General features: G+C 40.5%; 1 protein-coding gene across 4 annotated transcripts in view; it reads right to left on the bottom strand.

Annotated features, from left to right (window-relative positions):
• Positions 1-20,145, bottom strand: part of LOC125454046 (disco-interacting protein 2 homolog A-like) — a 236,731-nt gene that overhangs the window by 47,337 nt on the left and 169,249 nt on the right. For all 4 annotated transcript variants that reach the window (XM_059647072.1, XM_059647073.1, XM_059647074.1 and 1 more), the window contains 7 exons: positions 18,186-18,279; positions 15,948-16,067; positions 8,495-8,609; positions 7,972-8,111; positions 7,030-7,166; positions 3,746-3,826; positions 785-912 (listed from right to left, as the gene is read on the bottom strand). In XM_059647072.1, coding sequence (XP_059503055.1) covers positions 785-912; positions 3,746-3,826; positions 7,030-7,166; positions 7,972-8,111; positions 8,495-8,609; positions 15,948-16,067; positions 18,186-18,279 — 815 coding nt within the window. The remainder of the gene's footprint in view (positions 1-784; positions 913-3,745; positions 3,827-7,029; positions 7,167-7,971; positions 8,112-8,494; positions 8,610-15,947; positions 16,068-18,185; positions 18,280-20,145) is intronic.

The following is a 20,145-nucleotide window of genomic DNA, read 5'->3' as shown; positions in this document are numbered from 1 at the left end:
CCACCATGTGTCACGGTAGGATTCGAACCAGGGTCCCCAAAATGTTCGATAACACGGTGTGAAGCTGGATAAACGAAGTAGGCCAGGCAGCAGAGGTGCAGGAAAGTTACATGTTTCGGGTAGAGACCCTTTTTTCTGAAGAAGGGTCTCGACCTGAAACGTCAAACTTGCCTGCTCCTCTGATGCTGCTTGGCCTGCTATGCTCATGCAGCTTCACACCGTGTTATCTCAGATTCTACAGCATCGGTAGTTCCTATTATTGCCAAAGTGTTAGCCATCTTTTTCCTGAAAACAAGTCCTGTGAAGAGCTGTGCAATGACACCACTTTTATTTGACGATGCACTTGAACTTTGCTAATTTTAAAAAAAGCATAGTCAGAGATACCAGGTACAATAATGCAATACATGCATACAAAATAGACATCAAATGTTTTAGCTGTGAAAAACAGGAGAAAAGAAACAAGTTTTCCATGAAGGGGCTAAAATTCAAGAATAGAATCATATACTATAGGTTGCTCTGTTTCCTCACTGAACACGGATAATTTGATGCTATTTTATAGAACTAACGTCCAATGTCCATAAATTACAAACATCAATTTCATAATACAACTTGAATCATTACTTGGATTCTGTAAAATTCGAAATGTTTACATTAAATGAAAAACAATCGGGATTGTCAACATCGAAAGCTGCTTGGATGCCTTTGCCAAATTTGCAAATAAGGTAAAACCCTTCAAGATAACATAACTAAAATTAATAAGATCCGTACTTAGTCATTTGCTTACCTTCCCCTATACACAAACTTCATGGGTTCCACTGCTAATGCTGTTGCCACAACATCATCTGCATTGTGCCTTCGCCCACTCACCACCATCAGACCATCCATCTTGCCTACCACAAACACTTGGTTTCCCTTAAGTAAACAATTGAAAATAATCAAAACAATATTAATCCCGCTCAGGTAGGTACCAGTCAGAATCACTGTCATTAGAAGGTTACTGTCTGGTCTTTTTCACATAAGACAGAGTACATAACCTGTATAACTATCTTTATTACAATGAAGCTTTCCAAAGCAAACATCTATCCTGCTAACGCAAATACGCAATGTTTTCAAGCCCTTTGCCGTGATGAATATTTGAACTAAAAGCATTTGCTGATGACATGCAAATTAATAGCACAATTCCAAAATATGCTCAGCTCATTAAAAACGTCATAGCACAAATCCACCATAATCTCACAACATTCAAGTATCCGCATCAATGGAACACACATGACACATGGCACAGTTCCACACTGTAAATAATTACTTTTCTTAAAGTTATTCATTTACATGTGATGATACATATTGGCAAGGCCAGCATTTATTGCCAATTCCAAAACGTCCTCAATAAAGATGTGGGAAACCGCCTTCTCGAAGGCATAGGGAGGAAAGCATGATAATATATTTCTAAGGCAGGACGCTGTGTGACAAAGTAGGTGACTTGGCCTGGATTGTATTGAGCTCCTCATCCACCTCTGAACCACTTCCAATGCAAGTTTATCTTTTTTAAAAATAGGTCGACCCAAACTGTACTTTGTACTCCAGGCAGTTCAGAAAACATGAGGGGACTTGGGGGTGAATTCTGAGTTGATGGTTCCCCTTGTTAACGAGACGAGAACTGGGGAACACAGTTTAAAAATAAGAGGTCGTGCTTTTAAGATGGAGAACAAAGAAATGTTCTCTCAGAGTTATTTATGGAATTCTTTTCCCAAAAAACAGTGGAAGCAGAACTGAATAAAATGGTGGCGGGGGCGTGCTGTGTGTTGGTGGGTGGGTGCAGTGCAGTCCACACAAGAACAGCCAATATCTTAGTAAATGGGGGAATAGGTTGGAGGGGCTGAATAGCCATCTCCTGCTCTTAAATCTAATGTTGCTATGAAGTGACTGAAACCTAGACTCTGCAACAGCGGGGACCTCAGGAAGATACAGAAATGCATCATCCACTCATATCTTATTAAAAGATGCTCTAACCTCACCTTTTACACTCACACGCGAGGCTTAAACACTCCTGAGAAAGGAGTTCATATGGTCTGCGTTTTATGTCAGCTGCTCAACAGTCCACCAACATTCATGGCTGCATGACAGGTCATCTTAGTTCTATCAATTGTATTACACTGTGGAAGTTACATATAAATTCAAAAAGGGGGACAACTAATTTTTAACTATTTCTGGTCCTGTCTCAGATATTGTCCTGAACACTTTGCTGAGCATGGGTTGGTCATCTGGCTTTAGTGGTATGGTATAGTGAGGGCATGCAAGGCCAAGAGTTTACACACTGTGATGGAACAGGCGCTGACATCCCACTGCACCTCATCACTGGCCAATTTTTAAGCTGCTCAACCTTTATGGATCTATCTCATTTGTCATTGTGATGGTGTCATACAATATGACATTGCACTGTGTGTAAACAGAATTTCATATTCAAAGGGACTGTGTCGTGGTCACTCCCAAAATTCCTGCCATGGACCAATGTATTTGCACCAGGTAAATTAGTGAACAAGAGGAGAGTTTGTTTTCCCCCGCAGTGTTGTTCTTTTTAAATCAATGCCTTCACAAGCACAGTCTGACAGCTATGTCCTTCAGGATTCAGCTAGCTAGATCAGTAGTATTGCAATTAAGTCCATGTAATGAATAGCCTGGATCCAAGTGTATTGTGCTCCAGCTGCTGTCAGCCCTCTTTCCAAGTACGATACAAAATGGATAGAAGAACACTAATTGATCAGCACAGGCATGTTGGTAGGTGATAATCTGAAAGTCGTTTCCTTGCTTACATTTTTCTTGATGTTGTGATGTTTTGAGGTCCGAAATCAAAGTTTAGAATGCTCAGGGTCACTTTGTTACAACTGAATTCCATTGTGCTGAATGTGAGACATGGGCTGAAAGGTGATAATCTGAGAGTGCTGTCAGTCTGTTGCTCCACTAATCTGTGGAAAACCTTTGGTACAAGTCCCCAACTGTAAGCAAACAGGGTCAACTGAGCTGGGTGTGACTTTGTTAGGGAATCTGATGTTTAGGTCAATGCTGGTGCTTTATTTTGGTTTATTCATCATCAACTTGAGACAAGTCATTTGATACAGTTTTTTTAAAATTCATTCAAGGGATAAGGGTGTAACTGGCTCGGCAGCATTTACCCCCAGAGAGCAGTTAGGAGTCAAAGAAATTGCTGCGGGTGAGCAGTCACATGTAAGCCAGACCAGGAAAGGATGGCAGTTTCCTTCCCAAAAGGACATTAGCTAACCAGATTGTTTTTCTGACAATCGACAATGGGTTCAGGGTCATCATTAGACTCTCAATCCCAGATATTTATTGAATTCAATTTCCACCATCTGCTGCAGTGGGATGTGAATCCGGGTCCCCAGAAAATTATCTGGGTCTCTGGATCAACACTCCAGCGATAAGACCACTAGGCCATCGCCTCCCCCAATACAATTTGAGTTGTTTGCTCAGTCATTCTAAAAAATGCAGCTAAAGGGTCAATCATAATGTTGGGGATTTGGAGCTACAAAATGGTCACATCAGCTCAAGGCAGCAGGTCTCCTTATTTGAAAGTCATGAGTGAATCACGAGTGTTAATGACAATCCAACAGCTTGGTCTTACTGATCAGGTTTATACTCTAGATTCAAGAAACAACATTCAGCTCCCAAAGGTCATAGTGAAATAAACAGAGCATGGAATCATTGCGAGAAAACAAATGGAATTTCTTACAGATCCTAGAAAGCCCAGTAAATTAGTCCTGGTGAAGACATGCTCACTGATGGGTACTCCTGCTGCATTCACTGGCATTGCCTGAAAAACATTAAGCAATAAGTTTTATCCCAACACCACTGAGGAGGCAGTAATTAATGTCCATATGGCACCCAACTTAGAAAACAACATGTGACAAATCTGAAGTTTGGCTGTTGTGTTTGGACTCCTTAATTCTGGGCAAGATGGAGGATTGAAGAGTTTCATATAAACTGCATTAAATTTTACCCACCAAAAACTTGAGTGACTTGTTTGTAAAAGGTCATGTTGTTTAATTGGGAAGGTGATAAAAGACTTTGTATCTGTTCGATATGTTAGGACTGTTGGGGCTTTGTAAACCATTGCACTATAAACTGTCTATTTAATTCCAATAAAATTAATTGAGAGTCTACACTATTGTTAATTAGCCTTTCAAACTCAGTACAAGGCTTGTGTGATTTAAATTGCATGGAGATGTGTTCTGAGAGAGTGATAGAGATAAAGAGAGAGAGATATCATTAAAGGTGTAGAGCTCCCACTTAGACAAACTATCCAAATTTGAGAGAGTCTAAATGAAATTGACATGTGTGTCTAAGTGTAGCTACAGGGAGGGCTCACTATTTTTTCTTCATCACAAAAGTCAATTTTGGCACGGCATGGTTATTTGCTGGAAAGGAACCTGACAACAGCTTTGGACAGATTCCTACGTAATGAAACATCCACGTAACGAACAATAGTGGAGGGAAAATCTTGGTCATTTGTAAATTAACTGAGGCTCTCCTATGTTATTCCTGTTGACAATTCTGTTTAAATTAATGTAGCTTTTAGCTTGTCAGGTCAAAGACATGATACTTGAAGTCTTGTGCGATCCTTTCGGTCACTGACTGGAAGTTCACATTTATTTTTGGAAGTTATTGATTTCTTTGGGGAGCATAACATTAGATAAGTGTAAGAATGACCTAAATTAATACACTTGAAAGAATTTAAAGTAACAGAAATAACGCACTAAAAAACTGTCAGGGATCCAATGCTTTGCTTAAAAGCTTAACCATGACTCAAGAGTGTCCTCAAATGCTTTTGTACAAAAAACATTTAAGCTTTTCACATTTGCGATCAAGCAATATTCCCCCCCATCAAACTTCTGGCTCATTGTTGGGCTCTGGCTGCAAACTCAAATCTTTCTTGCAAAAGTTCTAGGGTATGGATCCTAATGTAATGAAAAACTTCCCATTGCAATATTGAGTTATACAATATTTTGAAGAAAACAATAAACTTGGAATAGTTGTCATTGACATAATCTAAAGCTTTGGAAAAGTGGTACAACCCAATTGACCTGGGAAAGGCAGCCATGGATTCCAAAATGATCATCTAGAGTGCCTTGGCCAGGGCTCATGTTGAACTGCAGAATAAAACCAACCAAAGCCTGACTGGAGAACTAATTCAACAGGTCCAATCCGAAACTACGTTGAAGTCCTGAAGAGCATCTACTCGCTCCTTGATGCAATGGAAAATATGACAAATGATATGTGAACATATTTCCAGTTTTTAGGTACCTGATTGAAGTTTGACACTGGACACCAGCGTTCCTCTCCAATCACATCTTTTCGTTGATTTTACAACAACAGATTTTAATTGACATAACTGGGAAAAAGGAGGAATTCTCATCATCAACCCAATTTACTCTGTGGCTGGAGATTAAAAACAATCCTTCGTATGTAACAAATAACAAATGTTGCCATTCCTCACTCTGATTCCTTCTCAATTACTTTTTTCTCCCCTCATTTTTGCAAGCCCCAAATTCAATTTTTTTGGACAAGCGTAACAATTGGAGAGGAATCTAAGAAGAATAATCTTAGAATTCTAGCACTTCAAGCTCTTCAGGGAACACTGGACAAATCTTAAAATTAAATACTAGCTTTAACCAGAATGTTAACATTTCTTATGTGAAAGACATTTCCTTTCGTTCAGCAGCACTGGTTAAAGCCAGATGGAAATGTCACGATTCCTAGAAATCAAACTCTGTCAGTGACCCACCTCTTACAGGCAAATGCCTCAAGATACAGGCAACGAACAGATAACTTGCCACCATTCTCCAGTTTAATGGAATATAACACGTGACAACATTGAATATTAATGTTGGGACAAGGCAAAACAGATACTATATTTCTACTCTGGATATAAACCACTAGACATATTTGCTGAATACTAAGCTGATAAATGAAGATTCACTAGAAACAAGCAATTAATTGTTAAAGTATTTTGTATAATTATGCAATTAAACCAACTTACAAAGTTCACTTTTGACGGCCGCTGGCTGAAATTGAGTTTTTGACCCTGCCTTCACATATTAGTTTAAAAATGACTGCAATCTCATTGCAAAACAACGAAGTTATTGTTCTAAATTGCTACAACATGGGGTTTTTCGTTTGATGCTGGATGACCACACAAGCTTATTTAACTTGAACTGGATGCCTTGATCTTTTTGGTAGAAACCAATTAATCTGTCCCAATCACTCAGCAAATTAAAACATTGATACAGATATCAGAGATACCGTTGGACAGAACAGTGCTCAGATCCTGCAATTAAAAGAAAATTACATTTTGTTACTTAAGAACAACGAACTGACTCAAATTGACACGTATGAAGTGGATTGGTATCTGATGGATAATGTTCTTTAGACAACAAATAAAGCATCATGAACCTGCATTTGCAAGATTCAATGTGAATTACAAATGAAATGGAGCACGTTGTAATCAAATATCCTGGTGCTTCACTTTTGACATACAGTATCAAATAAAATGCAAAATGTGAGTCACGGTCAGAATCCAAAACAGTGGAAGTTATATTGTAGGCCTAAGAAATGAAAAGTGACCATCACCCAAGTTTAAAACTGGGAAAAAAACTTCAAATGATGTTAAACCTGCACATCAGCCCAGGAATACTCAGCTCATGATAAAAATGCACCGAAAGCAAGATATATGCTGCAAGATAGAGGGGGGGAAAAAGTACTTTTCACACCTAGAAACAGCAACTTGGTCAAAAGCTTTCTCACACCACAAAACACTACACGGTCAAGCTGTTGTGATGTCGAGTCAGTGGAGTGTAGGTGAGGTGAAGAGGAAACATAATCTAAAAGCAAGCTTGAAGATTCTAAACGGACAGCAACTCAGTCCCTGGAGGTAGGAACTTCTCAATTTGGAGGAGAACAATTAAAACGCACTTTTCAAAAAGTAAGGTAAAGTATTTCCATAGTAATTTCAATTACCTCAAATACTGTCTTCGTCATTCCCGGCAGTCCATAATATGATGTCCCAGAGGCACGTGAGCTCACACAGATCTCTCCAATCTCATCAGTTTTGCAGAGATATGGGGTACCTTCAAACTTTACAATACACACCAACGCTGAAAGACAGGCAAATGAAGAAACATGAGAAGGCAAGAGGAGAGAAAGGATGCCATTTCTCAGAGGCATTCATGTAACACCTTTAACGCAATATTTTAAATGAAATTTGATGTCAAGTCACAGGAAGGAGGTATTAGAGTAGTGATGGAGGAGGTAGATGCAGAAAGGATGATAGACAGTGGAAGAGGTTCCAACACAGTGGACGAGTTAAAACGGGCATATTTTAAATTCTATTCTATTCTAGATATGCCTGTTTTTCTCCTAAAGTGTATTGGAAATTAGAAACTTCTACATCTGAGAAAGCTTGAATTAGTTTTCATACGGGATTTCACAACACAAGTTGACTCAGCTTTCATTAAATTTTTGTTGGGGATAATAATTAAATACCTTTCCTGACTTAGAAAATGGTTTGTACAGTTTGACATCCGAGAACTGGAAACAGCAAACTATATCTGCATCAAGAGAAGTTTCATATGGCAATGAGTCTTGCCATTTTAGGCAGTCTACAGGATGCCTGATTGCATGAGTTTGGAGGGAGAATGGACATCTGGGAAAGGGTGAAGGGAGCAAGGGGAGGAGGGTGAACGAATGATCAAGGGGTGGGATAGACGGTGGTGGTTGATTGATTCAGGGATGGCATAATGCTTCAAATGTTGCACTGCAGCAGGACTAATTAGTTTTCGAAATACCTTTTTGACACAAAACTGTAAATTATTGGATTCAATGAAACAATTTTGCAAAAAGCTGACAGTTTCTGCAGGAAATCAGCAGCAAAACTAACCATTACAACCAGAGGAAACATACCTCCAGGCATGACAGCGCCAACATCTTGGACTGTCAGAACAGAGAGCTTTTCTTCTGTGTCCATACGTATAACTCCATAGCTCAAGCCATTCATGGACAGCACCATCTTCCCTGTAAAAGGTCCTCCAAAGTCACCGGGTCTGATATAAAAAGAGAACCAATTACAATTGCAATGATTCTCCCCTCTGCAGCTCCCTTAACTTTTACACAGGTAAAACAAAAAAGGTTGGGGAACAACATTTAATCAAATTTTAAAAATGGCAAGATGGCTACTCTGCAAACAAGCTCTTTGGAGGTCGAAACAATATCTCCGAGTCTTTATTCAGCATCTATGAATAAACTAGGGACAGCAAAAAAAGATGTTGCACATCATGTTTAATTTAGTTGTAGAAATAACAGCGAATACATATTCATATAATTTACTAAACACATATTTTCAATACATTTCAGAAACTTCACTGCACTCAAAGACAGAAACCACCAGTGAATCCTAAGATTCTCATTTTGAAAACAGCATCTGTACCTCCGAATAGCCACTGTCAGAGCTTCTGATGAGCTGGCACATGGACAGATCACCTCAGGTCGTAAACCACGTGACTGAAAAACGTTCACAAATGCATCACAAGATGATATTGACCCTGCAAAAATAAAAGGTAAGGAAGTAAATACCTTGAGGTTCACCTATATGATGGCAATGAGCGCTTACGGGAGAACGTCCCAAACATTCTGCTGCTGTGATTTGACTTTTAGGTTTCAAGATTGTTGCAACACTTCTGTGGCATCTTTTGCTGCCCTGGAGCTTACAAACCCAAATTTCAGCCTGTTTGTCACTTGGAATCCCAAGTGTCTTGGCTTCCCATTTGATCAGGTATGAGAAAGTGTCTTGATATTTTAAGGTGGTCACCGGTTCATTTCAAAATCTCAAACTGCACAAAACAAATCTAATAATACAAAATAGAGAATTTGTGTGTACTATGCATTCGAGCAGTAGATTATTGACCCATATCCAAGACTCCTCACTTGGGTCCAGCAAAGAGCTCATGGGGTCAAATACCAACCCGACAAACACAAGAAGCAACAAACAGGAAATGATAGCCTCAGCCACTCTACCACATTACCAATTGGTCCGCAAAAACATAGCTTTGAGTAAGTTTTAGGAATAAACCTATGCCTTCTCTCATTGTGAAATAACGCCATTGGTTAGAAATTGAGGGAAACAACATGGACACATGAATTTCTCCTCCCGACAATTTCCACTTACAATAATTGGAAACAAAACATCAAGTTGAATTAAATTCCATTTCTTCTTTCTGAATTATTATGTATCTAAACTGTCAGGATTCATAGCCACTAGATGTCATCATTGTACACAGCCAACATTGCAATGCAAGCTGGCTCAAATTCTTCTGCCTCAGACCCTGTGTTGCACTGTACCTTCACACAATTCAGCCATGAACATTGAAGTTAACTATCCTTGTGCTGGCAAATGGCTTACTTGTACCTTGTCCCAGTTAATGCGGTTGATGTAGCCAATTACTAAATTGGAGCACAAAGAAACATTGTATCACTCTACAAAGGCATCCTTTACTGAGAGGAGTCCAAACAAGGTAATCAAAAATATTTACATATCCAAGAGACAAAACATTAATAAAATTTCTGTTGGGTGGCTCGCTTGCAGATCAATTCGCCATCTTCTTGTTCTATTCGTTTCTCTGCGGCAGTTCTTGATAATTTAACTGATGGGTGACTTTTCCTTAAAACAAGAATGAATCCACAATGAAAATACTGTGCTTTTCAGGGTTGGAGGAAGCATGGCATGGGAGAACAGTGTAACTTGCTCAAATAAAAACATTTAAGATTCCTTCAACTCAGCATGCTTTATTGGATGAGCTAGCTTGTGGACAACATGCCATTTAAGACATTTGCAGAAAATTTTGTATTCAGAGAACCCAAAAGATTGAGAAGTTTGCACTGCCATCAGATCTGTCGATGATCAGAAAAATGTGTGCCATAATATATAGACAAGATGATTTTGAACTTTTTTTGGACAAGGCATTAATTATAGATTATATTTGCTTTGCTAGCATGCTGCATTTCAGACGGAAGAAATAACACTTCCCTCCAAAGTGCAATGGTATTTGCAGGAGCCCCCTAGGATTGCGTTCTTATGTCAGAGATTTTGTTGCAGCATTCTGACATTTGTAGGGTTCCCCAGTCTTTGTAAACAATATTTGCCAATATTTGTAGGAACCCACGTCAAACTGCTATTTAAAGCTTATGTTAATTGAAAGTCATTTGCTGCGAATATTAGTTTACATTTTTGTGAATGGTGACGTAAACATCCTCTACCCCATTTTTGATTTCATCAGCAAGTGGTTTATTAATTAGTACAATGCAAATAGCACTAGCTTTTTTGCGAAGGTACTCAGATGAAAATCTTTGGGTAGCACACTCAGTGGTGAGCACTCCTGCCTCAGACCACAGGGACCTCGGTTCAATGCGAGCCTCAGACCCCAGTGTGTGCAGAAATTACACATTCTCCCCTTGTCAGTTAGAATTTCCCCCAGGTGCTCTGGTTTCTGGATTAGCTACTGCAATTGCAGGGTTACAGGGATAGGGTAGGGGGACTGCGTCTGGGTAGGATGCTCTTCGGAGGGTGTGGGCACAACAGGCCAAAAGGCCTGTTTCTACACTGTAGGTCGTGTATGATTCGAAGATGATGCGATTCAAACCTCAGCTCATGGTTAAAAATTACTCTGAGGTTGTGTCTGGTTCAGCCTGAGAACAAAGCAAAGGAGGGGAATTAAATTTATCGTAAGGGTGCAGTGTTTGTGGCAAGGAATGCAGTTTGCGAATGTTGAACTGGGACCAGAGTACACGACTGGATGTTTGACAGACAGCAAAGGGATGTCACACATATCGGAGACGAAGTTGGGTGTCAAAAGCATATATTTGGAAATTAACCTTATTTCAGCAGGTGACATCACAAAACGAACTCAGGTTATCAAATTTCTATCTTTAAAGAGTCTTGGAACTGAGAGTGGGATAGGGAAGGGATATAATGTTGAGGCAGGAGACAGGGTAAAAAGTTGAGCCATTGCTGATACAATTAGATTGTAATGGCTCGAGGCAAATGAGAACAATCTCATTCAGCTAGACAGTGGAATATGGGCATTGAAAGAGAAGAGAGTAACAAACCATGTCAGAGGCAGCACAGACATTCACGAGATACCAAACAGCAAGGGGTTGCAGAAAAAAGGGTCCTAAGATTATTTGAGTTATAGGTTGTAAAGGCAGAAGGATTCAGTAACATTGGTTGTGATGGTTTAGAAATGGAGCAAGACAATATGTAGGAAAGAAAACATTGACCAAGTCAGCTAACAGAGGGACCGGGAACGGTAGTTGGCTATTCAGCATCTTCCTGGAAACGAAGGTGATGAAGCAGCTGAGTTCCATAGCCAAAATGAGCTCAAAGCAGGCATGAAAGGAAACGGGATGAAGCAGGAGGGCAACTGGAGAAAGGCAAAAATTCCAGGGCTACACTGGATGGTTGTTACGGCTGGTACAAAAGGGTGAGATAGTGTTTTGAAGATGCATTATCCAAAGCATTAATTTTAAAATATATATTATGCCCATTAAACAATATCTTGGATTTTGTGGGGGGCAAGAAGAAAGATTTTACAAAACAAAAATGGACTGACAACAGCATCAACAACTTGGAATTTTGCGAAGAACTTGCTGCTTGGAGGGGTGATCAAGTCTGCGACACTTTTGAGTAGAGGACACACGATCCAGTTTCGTTGGTAGGAGTGAGACACACAATTACTACCTAGAAATAACTTGCCTGGTGCAATAATCTTCCACTTCTCTCTCTTTGCTGAAAACTGCTTCCAAAGTGTGTGAATTCTAGATTTACTGGAAAAACCTCATCACAAGTCAGTTAGCCATAACCGATTCAGGGAGACATCCAAATGCCAACAGAATGTGCACAAAATGACTATGACTACAGACCACGCTTTGGATAATCTGAATACTTTTTTTTAAAAATCCTGAATTAAACTGTTACTTAGCAAATATACTTATAAAAGTTTAAAAAAAATTCTGTAGAAGTTTTAAAAAATTTTTCAGACAAAAAGTGTCTCACACCTGGAGTTTTCAAGAAGGGTAGCTACATATCTATATGCACAGTTTAAATGTTTTGTTAGTTGTCTTGGCCTTCACCTGAGTAAGATGATTTGTATTAGCTACTTGGTTATTAGCTGTTTACTTACAGACCCTAGCTAACTTGTTTCTGATACTGAACAATATCCAGCTGATAAATAAGTGCAATTTCACTTCCTTTTTAAATTCAGACTTTGTAGTGATAAGGGTAGGATTGGCACAAGGTCAAGGATTACTTAATCTGTTAACTTGGCCATAACGACAGTCAAAGTACGAGGTGAACTGATAACTCCAAACAGTGACAAATCAGTCTAAATAAGCCTCCCACTTGCTGTTTGAATGGAAGATTTTGGAGCAAGAAGACACAGTTTAAATAGCTTCCTGGTGGCTGACAATGGTCAGGAATTATCTTCACTCCTGGATCATCCCGGAGAGCAGTGGGTGGTTTTGTCAGGTGAAGGTCAAGTCTAAGCAGATCGGAGATAGCTAATTAAACTGTTTCAAAAGCACCAATTGATGGAGAAGCCCAGCAGGCCTAGCAGCATCTGTGGAGAGGAAGCAGAGTTACCACTTGGAATTCAGTGACTCTTCTTCAGAAGTGATAGTGGCTAGGAAAATGACAATATGCTGAAGACAAGGGGTGGGGCTGTGAGGTATAACAGTGAATGATCGGTGGAAATGGAGCCCAGAGGGAGAGAAAGGTACTTAGGCAGACAAAAGGATGGATAAGGGTAAGCCATGAAGTAAGAAAAGCTGATAATATAGAGACCATAAATAGATGAAAATGGGTTGGCAATGCTGAAAGAATTCCATGTACCTGACCTGCAATGTCAGAGTACATAAAGGATGTGGAAGATGGTGTTCAGGCTCTAAAATGGAGTGCTGAAGGCTGAAAGATCCCCAGGAGGAAAAGAAGATGCTGCTCCTCTAGCTTGTGATGAGCCTCACTGAAGCACTGCATCAGGCCCAAGACAGAAATACTGACCGTGTGTTGAAGTGGTAGACGACCAGAAACTTGGAGACATTTTTGCAGGCAGAGTAGGTGTTCTACAAAGTGGTTGCCTAGTCCGTGTTTTGTCTCCACAATGTGTGTTCAGTTCTGGTCACCTCATTCTAGGAAGGATGGTGCAAAAGGAGATTTACCAGGATGCTGCATGGACTGGAGGGCTTATGAGGAATGGTTGAGGGAGCCAGGGCTTTTCTCATTGAAGCGAAGGAGGACGAGAGGTGACTGAATCGAGGTGTACAAGATGAGAGGCATAGAGAGAGTGTGAATAGCCAGAGACTTTTTCCCCAGGGCGGAAATGACTATTACAAGGGAGCATAATTTTGAAGTGATTGGAGGGAAGTATAGGGGAGATGTCAGAGCTAAGTTCTTTACACAGTGAGTGGTGAGTGTGTGGAATGCGCTGCCAGTGCTGGTTGTGGAGTCAGATGCATTAGGGGCAGTTAAGGGGTTCTTGGATAGGCACATGGATAACAGCAAGATCTAGGGTATAGAGGGTGGTTTGATTTAGAGTAGGATAATAGATCGGCATTAAAACGTGGGCCGAAGGGCCTGTACTGTTCTAAGTTCTATAATATCGATGAGATTGTACTGCGAGAAAATACAGTGGACTACTTCACCTGGGAAGCGGAGTCTGAAACTTTGGATAGTGAACTGGTGAAGGGGGAAGTGTTACGTTTTCTACAATTACATGGGAAGATTCCATGGAGATGTGGGGAAATGTTGGGAGTGCAGGAGGAATGGACTACAGTGTCCAGGATGGAACAGTCTCTGTGAAACACTGACAAAAGGGAATAGGTGTCTTCTAAATAACAAGTAGTGGAAGGGGTCGCTTATAAACGATTGTTTTTTCGGGAGAAAGTGAGAACCAAATGGACGCTCTCAGTGTTATGGGAAGGAAGACTAGGGATTAGAGCATTAGTACAGGAAACGGGTTGAACACAGCCATGAGCTGTCAACCAAGGTGGTGGGAATCATCAGAAGAAGAAAAGGTGGAACTTCTGACAGACCCCTTGTTGAAGTTAGCATCACAGTAGATGAGATGGAAACACTTGGAGAATGGAATAGAGTCTTTACAGGAAATGAAGTGTGAGGGTGTATAGTCCAGGTGACTGTGGGAGTCAGTTGGTTTGTCACGGCCATCAGTGGCTAGGCTATCCCCAGAAATGTAAAACACAAAGGTCGAGACAGAGAAGACAGAAGTCAGAGATGGAACAAGTGAAAGTGAGAACAGGGTGGAAACTGGAAGCATCACATAAATCTTTCGAATTCCAGGTATAAGGGGAAGCAACACCAATGATGTCATCAATATACTGGAGAAAGAGTTATGGGGAGGGACCAAACTCAGTGTTAGGCACTGCATCGTTTGCCCATCTGACTTTTTCAGACTAAAATCTACCGATTATCCCTGTACCTTTCTGACAAGCTGCCATCATTTCCTCCTTTTTGGCTCATGCTGGGTGGTTACTTTGTTTTGTGGGGTGGATTGGGTTGGGGGTATGGTCTACTCTACTCTCACAAGTGACTTCTTGCTTTTACCATTTCTAACCTGTTTCCACATCTTGGTTTCCTGAACTTAGGTAATCTCTCTTGATTGGGCTAAAACCATCATAAACCCATGTAGTCACCTGTATTGTTTTCAAATATCCTATCCTTCAAGATTCAGGTCCCCTCCAGCAGTGACAGCAGGGCAAGTCACTCCAACTAAAGCTCCACTCTGCTTTCCAGTTTTTTTTCCTCTTTCTTTGTCCTTCCTATGTTTTTCCTCCTTTCTTCTCTCTCCCTCTGTAGTAATTCTATTTGTCCCTATCCCTTTGAACTACCAACTGAAGGAGTTGGGAAGGAGCTGGATCGCAACCAGGAGCCAAGTGGCAGGAGCTAAATGCACAAGTTGTGTCGCACAACCATGCTGATCAAGACTGGGCTGGCGGGAGTGGTCCGGTGAGGCAGCCATGGTGGGAGCGGGACTTTGGCAGAGGCATGGCGTGGGCTGGAAAGACTGGAGTGGGACTCCAGTAGAGAAAAGAACAGTTGGACTCTCGAGCATTTTTTTGGTATCTTATTTTAACTTAATATGAATGGCGCACTGTATGTATGGCAAAGGTACATACTTTTCACTGTATTTTTACATTGAATCATTAATTGCCACACAGTCCGTCAGACAATCCATATCCTCCTCCTGCAATATCACTAACAGCTATCAGATCATACTTGTTAACCGCTGTCTGCACTTAATTCATCTGTTTGTTTTGAACGCAACATACATTCAGGTAGAGCTTTTAGTTTTCTCTTCTTACTCTCTTCAAAAATTCTCATCTTATCTGTTGGTTAACTCTTAAGATTCATACTCTTAACCTCTTACCTGTCAAGACCTGCTTATCATTTCCCAAAAGTACCTTCTTTTTGGCCTTGAATCCACTCGATTTACTGCACCTTCCCCAATTTGACCCCATTCCCCCACTATTCAGTTCAAAATGCTTCCTGCTTCCCTAGTTATGTGTGTGGCAAGAAGACAGGTTGCACACCATAGGAAATCAATGGAATAGGAGAGACTGGAGGTTTGCTGAAGACTAAAATTTTCTAAGGATAAAGTCATCACAGATAGAGTTGGGAGGTGGTTGAGTCAATGAAAACTGGAAGGTCAAAAGCGAGGCAGTTTGGAATTTAAAAGGAGCAACAGCAAGCGACTTGGAAAACAAGGATGCAGAATGAAGTAAAATTGGAAGAGGGTTATGCTGGTTATTGTCACTATATTCTGTGAACAATTTGAGCGTCAAGACAGCACGATGGCAAGTAATGGTATACTCACATGGATTTGCACCATCTGCTACAATCAGCATCCGCAGTGAGCTGAGGCTTACATCCCTCTGATCCCGTTGAGCTAATAGAGACCAGTGCATATCCCGCGATTTTACCAAAGCACTGTGAGCTGCAAAGAAAAAAAAGGAGCAGGGCTTGCTATTACACTCGAGATGGTCAAGACATCTTAAAATTAAATATGCAGCATTTAAACTGTCAAACGTGTTTATCTACATTACAGAAAATACTGCAGCGATTCGAGATGGCAGCTCACCACCTTCTCAAGGGCAACTAGTGATGGACAATAAATATTGACCAATCAGCAACACCCATATCCCACGAGAAATAAATAAAACTGACATCTAAAATTCTCAGTGACATAACGGTTGGCAGGGTCACCCAAATCTTTCACAACACTGGCAAGACTTGATTCTGAAAAAAATTGCAGACGAAAAGCCACTGGTACTCATCACAGCAGAAACAGTGAGGCCACACTAGGACACTGAAACAGTGAAGATGCTAAATGCCCGACATCATGAGAAGCCATGCAAGGAATGAATGACTGTCATCCAACATTAGTTGCAATTTTGCAACAATCTGTCACTTGTGATATTTCTGTTCAATTGCTGCATCTCTGCAACGGAACTTTTATTATTTCCTAAATCAGAGACAAATTTATGTTCGATAGATGAGAGAAGTAAAGTATTCTGTCACTTTGATCTAGCCAGGTAAGTTTGTTTCTTCAGGCTAAAGCAATAAACAAAAGCATTCCACTGAACTAGAAAATTTGTTATGGCAGTTTGATCCAAAGGGGGATAAGTAAATGGTACAGCAGGGTCAAGTAGCCAGCTCCTTGTTCAGACTATTAAAAATAATCTATTCTTTGAATCCCTTGTTTATCATCTGGAGTTGTCAACTGTCGTCCACTTTTTGCTTAAGATAAGCCATTCCGTTTGCTTGCATCCTGTGATAATCATGACAGAAAGGAGAAACTGATCTACTACCCTACCAGTTTGCACCAGTAGTTTAAATATGTTGATCGAATCCCCAAATTGGACAGTTGTCTTTCTATAGCACCACAATCCAGAATACAAGAAATGTCAATTAGCTTCTTCAATGAACTCAAAATAATGTCTTTATTATAATTGCAATCTCATTCTACAAAACAATTGGCAAACACTGAATAACACTTACACTCTAATCTGGATCTGGTCCTATATCCCTTCATCCCAACACAGACATACCCATACATCACCAAAATACCATGCTCCTTGAAGAGATAAATTAAAGGTATAACGGAAAATGACACTCCTGTAGGTCAACCGTTTGAACATCAAGGACACAATCAAGTGAGTGCAAGAGGTTGAGGGGTGATCTTATAGGGGTTTATAAAATCATGAGAGGTATAGATAAGGTGAATAGGAAGGGTCTTTTCCCAAAGGTGGGGAAGTCCAAAGTGAGGGGGCATATGTTTAAAAAGGACAGGAGGGGCAACATTTTTAAACATACAGAGGGGTTCATGCACAGAATGAACCGCCAGAGGAAGCGGTAGATGCAGGCACAGTTACAACATACAAAAGACATTTGGATAAGTGTATGAATAGGAAAGGTTTGGAGGGATATCAGCTACATGTAGGCTAGTAGGTCTAGCTTAGTTTGGGAAAAATGGTCAATGTGGACCAGTTGGACCCAAGAGTCTGTTTCCATGCTGTATGGCTCTAAGTGACTTGTCACAATCCACCAAATTTCCTGTTCACAAAATCAATGTAAGCTGCTGTATTCACAGTGTATTTATCACACCATCGTGGTGTGAGAACGAGTTAGCAGCCAATCAACAGATACGTAGTCAATGATTTAAAATTTTAATCATCCTAAAGTGGTAGTTCCCCAAATTGACCACAATTCCTTGGCTGAGGCTTAACCCATACTTGATTAAGAATGAACAGAATTACCTTACATTGCATGTTATTGCTGTTACTACATAGAAAGAATCCTTACGATTTTTAGAACAGACGTCTCAACTCGCTTTATCAACCTCAAAAAGATGCGGCCATGAGATCATGACGGAAAAAAGAAACATATCTATTTTTGAGAGATACGACATAAGGTGAAACAAGAATCAGAACGATGCTGGCAAATTCAAAGCAACCTAAATTTGTCTGAAATTGTCATTAGCCAACAGCAGAGTGTAAAATGGACTGAACAACCTTTGCCTGTTCAATGTCTTTTGAACAAGTTATGACCATACCTTTGTAGGCATAAACTTTCTGTATCCAGGAAAGAGGATTCACCTTCATCAGAGCATAAGGGATGTTGATCACATGCATCCTGTTCATGACACTCTGTCAAGAGACATAAAATATGAGTGAACTGCACTTTGATGTCTCAAACTGAACACTGATAAGTGCGTGACAATCAAATCACGATCAACCTTCAAAAGAGATTAAAACAGAGGTTAAGTTGGCTTCACTATGACATGCCTGCCAATCACAATTCAGAGTCACATCAACCTTCTGCAGTTGATTCAACAATGCAATAACTGAGCCAAGCTGGCCTCCACTCAGTCAGGATGCAGCTAACCAGTTGGTGTGGTGCACACAGAATGTCCATGGAAAGGTACAACACTGGAGCCAGATTCTTCAGTGGTTGGGCAATGATGATATTGGCTGGACCAGCAAAAAGAATGCAAGAGGCAGCTTGCCTATTGAGGAAATTGAATTTGAAAAAGTCATAATTTTGAACTGTTTAGATTTACTTTCTGATTAAAGGAGAGATCTGCTGGGCTTTGAAGACAAGCAATTTGGGACGACACGTTGGCTCAGTGGTTATCCCACAGCGCCAGGGATCCGGATTCGATTCCAACTTTGGGTGACTGTGCAAACTCATCACATTCTCCCCGTGTCTGTATGGGTTTCCTCTGGGTGCTTCAGTTTCCTCCCATAGTCCAAAGATGTGCAGGCCAGGTAGATTGGCCAGACTAAATTGCCCGTAGTGTTTTGGGATGTCTAGATTAGGTGTGTTTTAGGGGTATGCTCCAGGGGTTGGTGTGGATTTGTTGGGCCGAAGGGCCTGTTTCCAAACTGTAGGGATTTTATGATTATTCTATGAACAAACAGACCAACTAGTAAGGACCAGCACAGGAGGAAAGCTTAACCACGCAACCAGTGGAAAAATACATAGAGAAATATAGATGCCTTGGAGGTTGCTCCACCATTCAAAATGATCGTGGCAGATCATCAAGTTCACAATCCTCATCCCGTCCCCACCCACTCCTCCAAAGCCCTTGATCCCTTTAGCCGCAAGAGCGAAATCTACATCACAACACAATGTTTTGGCCTCAACCACTGTGTGGCCATCAATTCCACAGGTTCACCATTCTCTGGGTGAAGAAATTTCTCATTTCGGTCCGAGGACGTTTATCCTTCATCCTTAATCTGGGACACTTGGTTCTGAACTCCCCCTACATCCTTCCTGGATTCAAGATGTCAAGTCCTTTTGGGATTTTACAGATTTCAAAATTCTGCTTCTGTATTCATGTTACGAAGGATGGTTTCAGATCAAGGGCTTCTCACAATGAATAATAAAAGCTCTGTTGACTATGTCATACTGCTCTGGCAAAAACTCAGTGAATGCCACACGAAGCATGCAAATCTCTGAACATCACCCGAAAAAGCTGTAAATTTAAGTGTTGTAAACCAGGGCAGGAATGATGGGACAAATGGTCTCCACCTATGCCATAACAATAAGAATGACAATGACAATGACAATGTCTAACCGGTTATCAGCCGAATGTGAGCAACCATACCTTTCTCCGGTGATACAGAGATTTAGGCAGAGATGACAGGTGATAACAGATCCAGATTAACTGCACCAGATTAACACAGTGGAAGAAAGCTGCAGATAGCACGAGATCTTAATAGATTGATCAGATGGGCAGAAAAAAGTGACAAATAGAATCTGGAAAGGTGAGTGGTAATGTGCTTCGGAGGGTAAACAAGACAAAGGATATATGATAACTGACAGGTTACCAATAAATAGAAGGGAACAGACGAAGCTCTGCGCAAGGTCTGAAATTGTGCAAATCAATATTAAGGTCACAAGGTTGAAAAATACCTCGTACTAAATTAAGTCATTGTTTTGTAATGTTGAAGTTCCCTGGAAAAATAAAGAAGATTAATGGCAGTGGAACAAAGAATCAAGATTGTGGA

This window comes from Stegostoma tigrinum, chromosome 7 (genome assembly GCF_030684315.1).
Source record: "Stegostoma tigrinum isolate sSteTig4 chromosome 7, sSteTig4.hap1, whole genome shotgun sequence".
NCBI lineage: Eukaryota > Metazoa > Chordata > Chondrichthyes > Orectolobiformes > Stegostomatidae > Stegostoma > Stegostoma tigrinum.
Note: the sequence above shows the minus strand (reverse complement) of the source record. Positions and strands in the feature narration are given on the sequence as shown.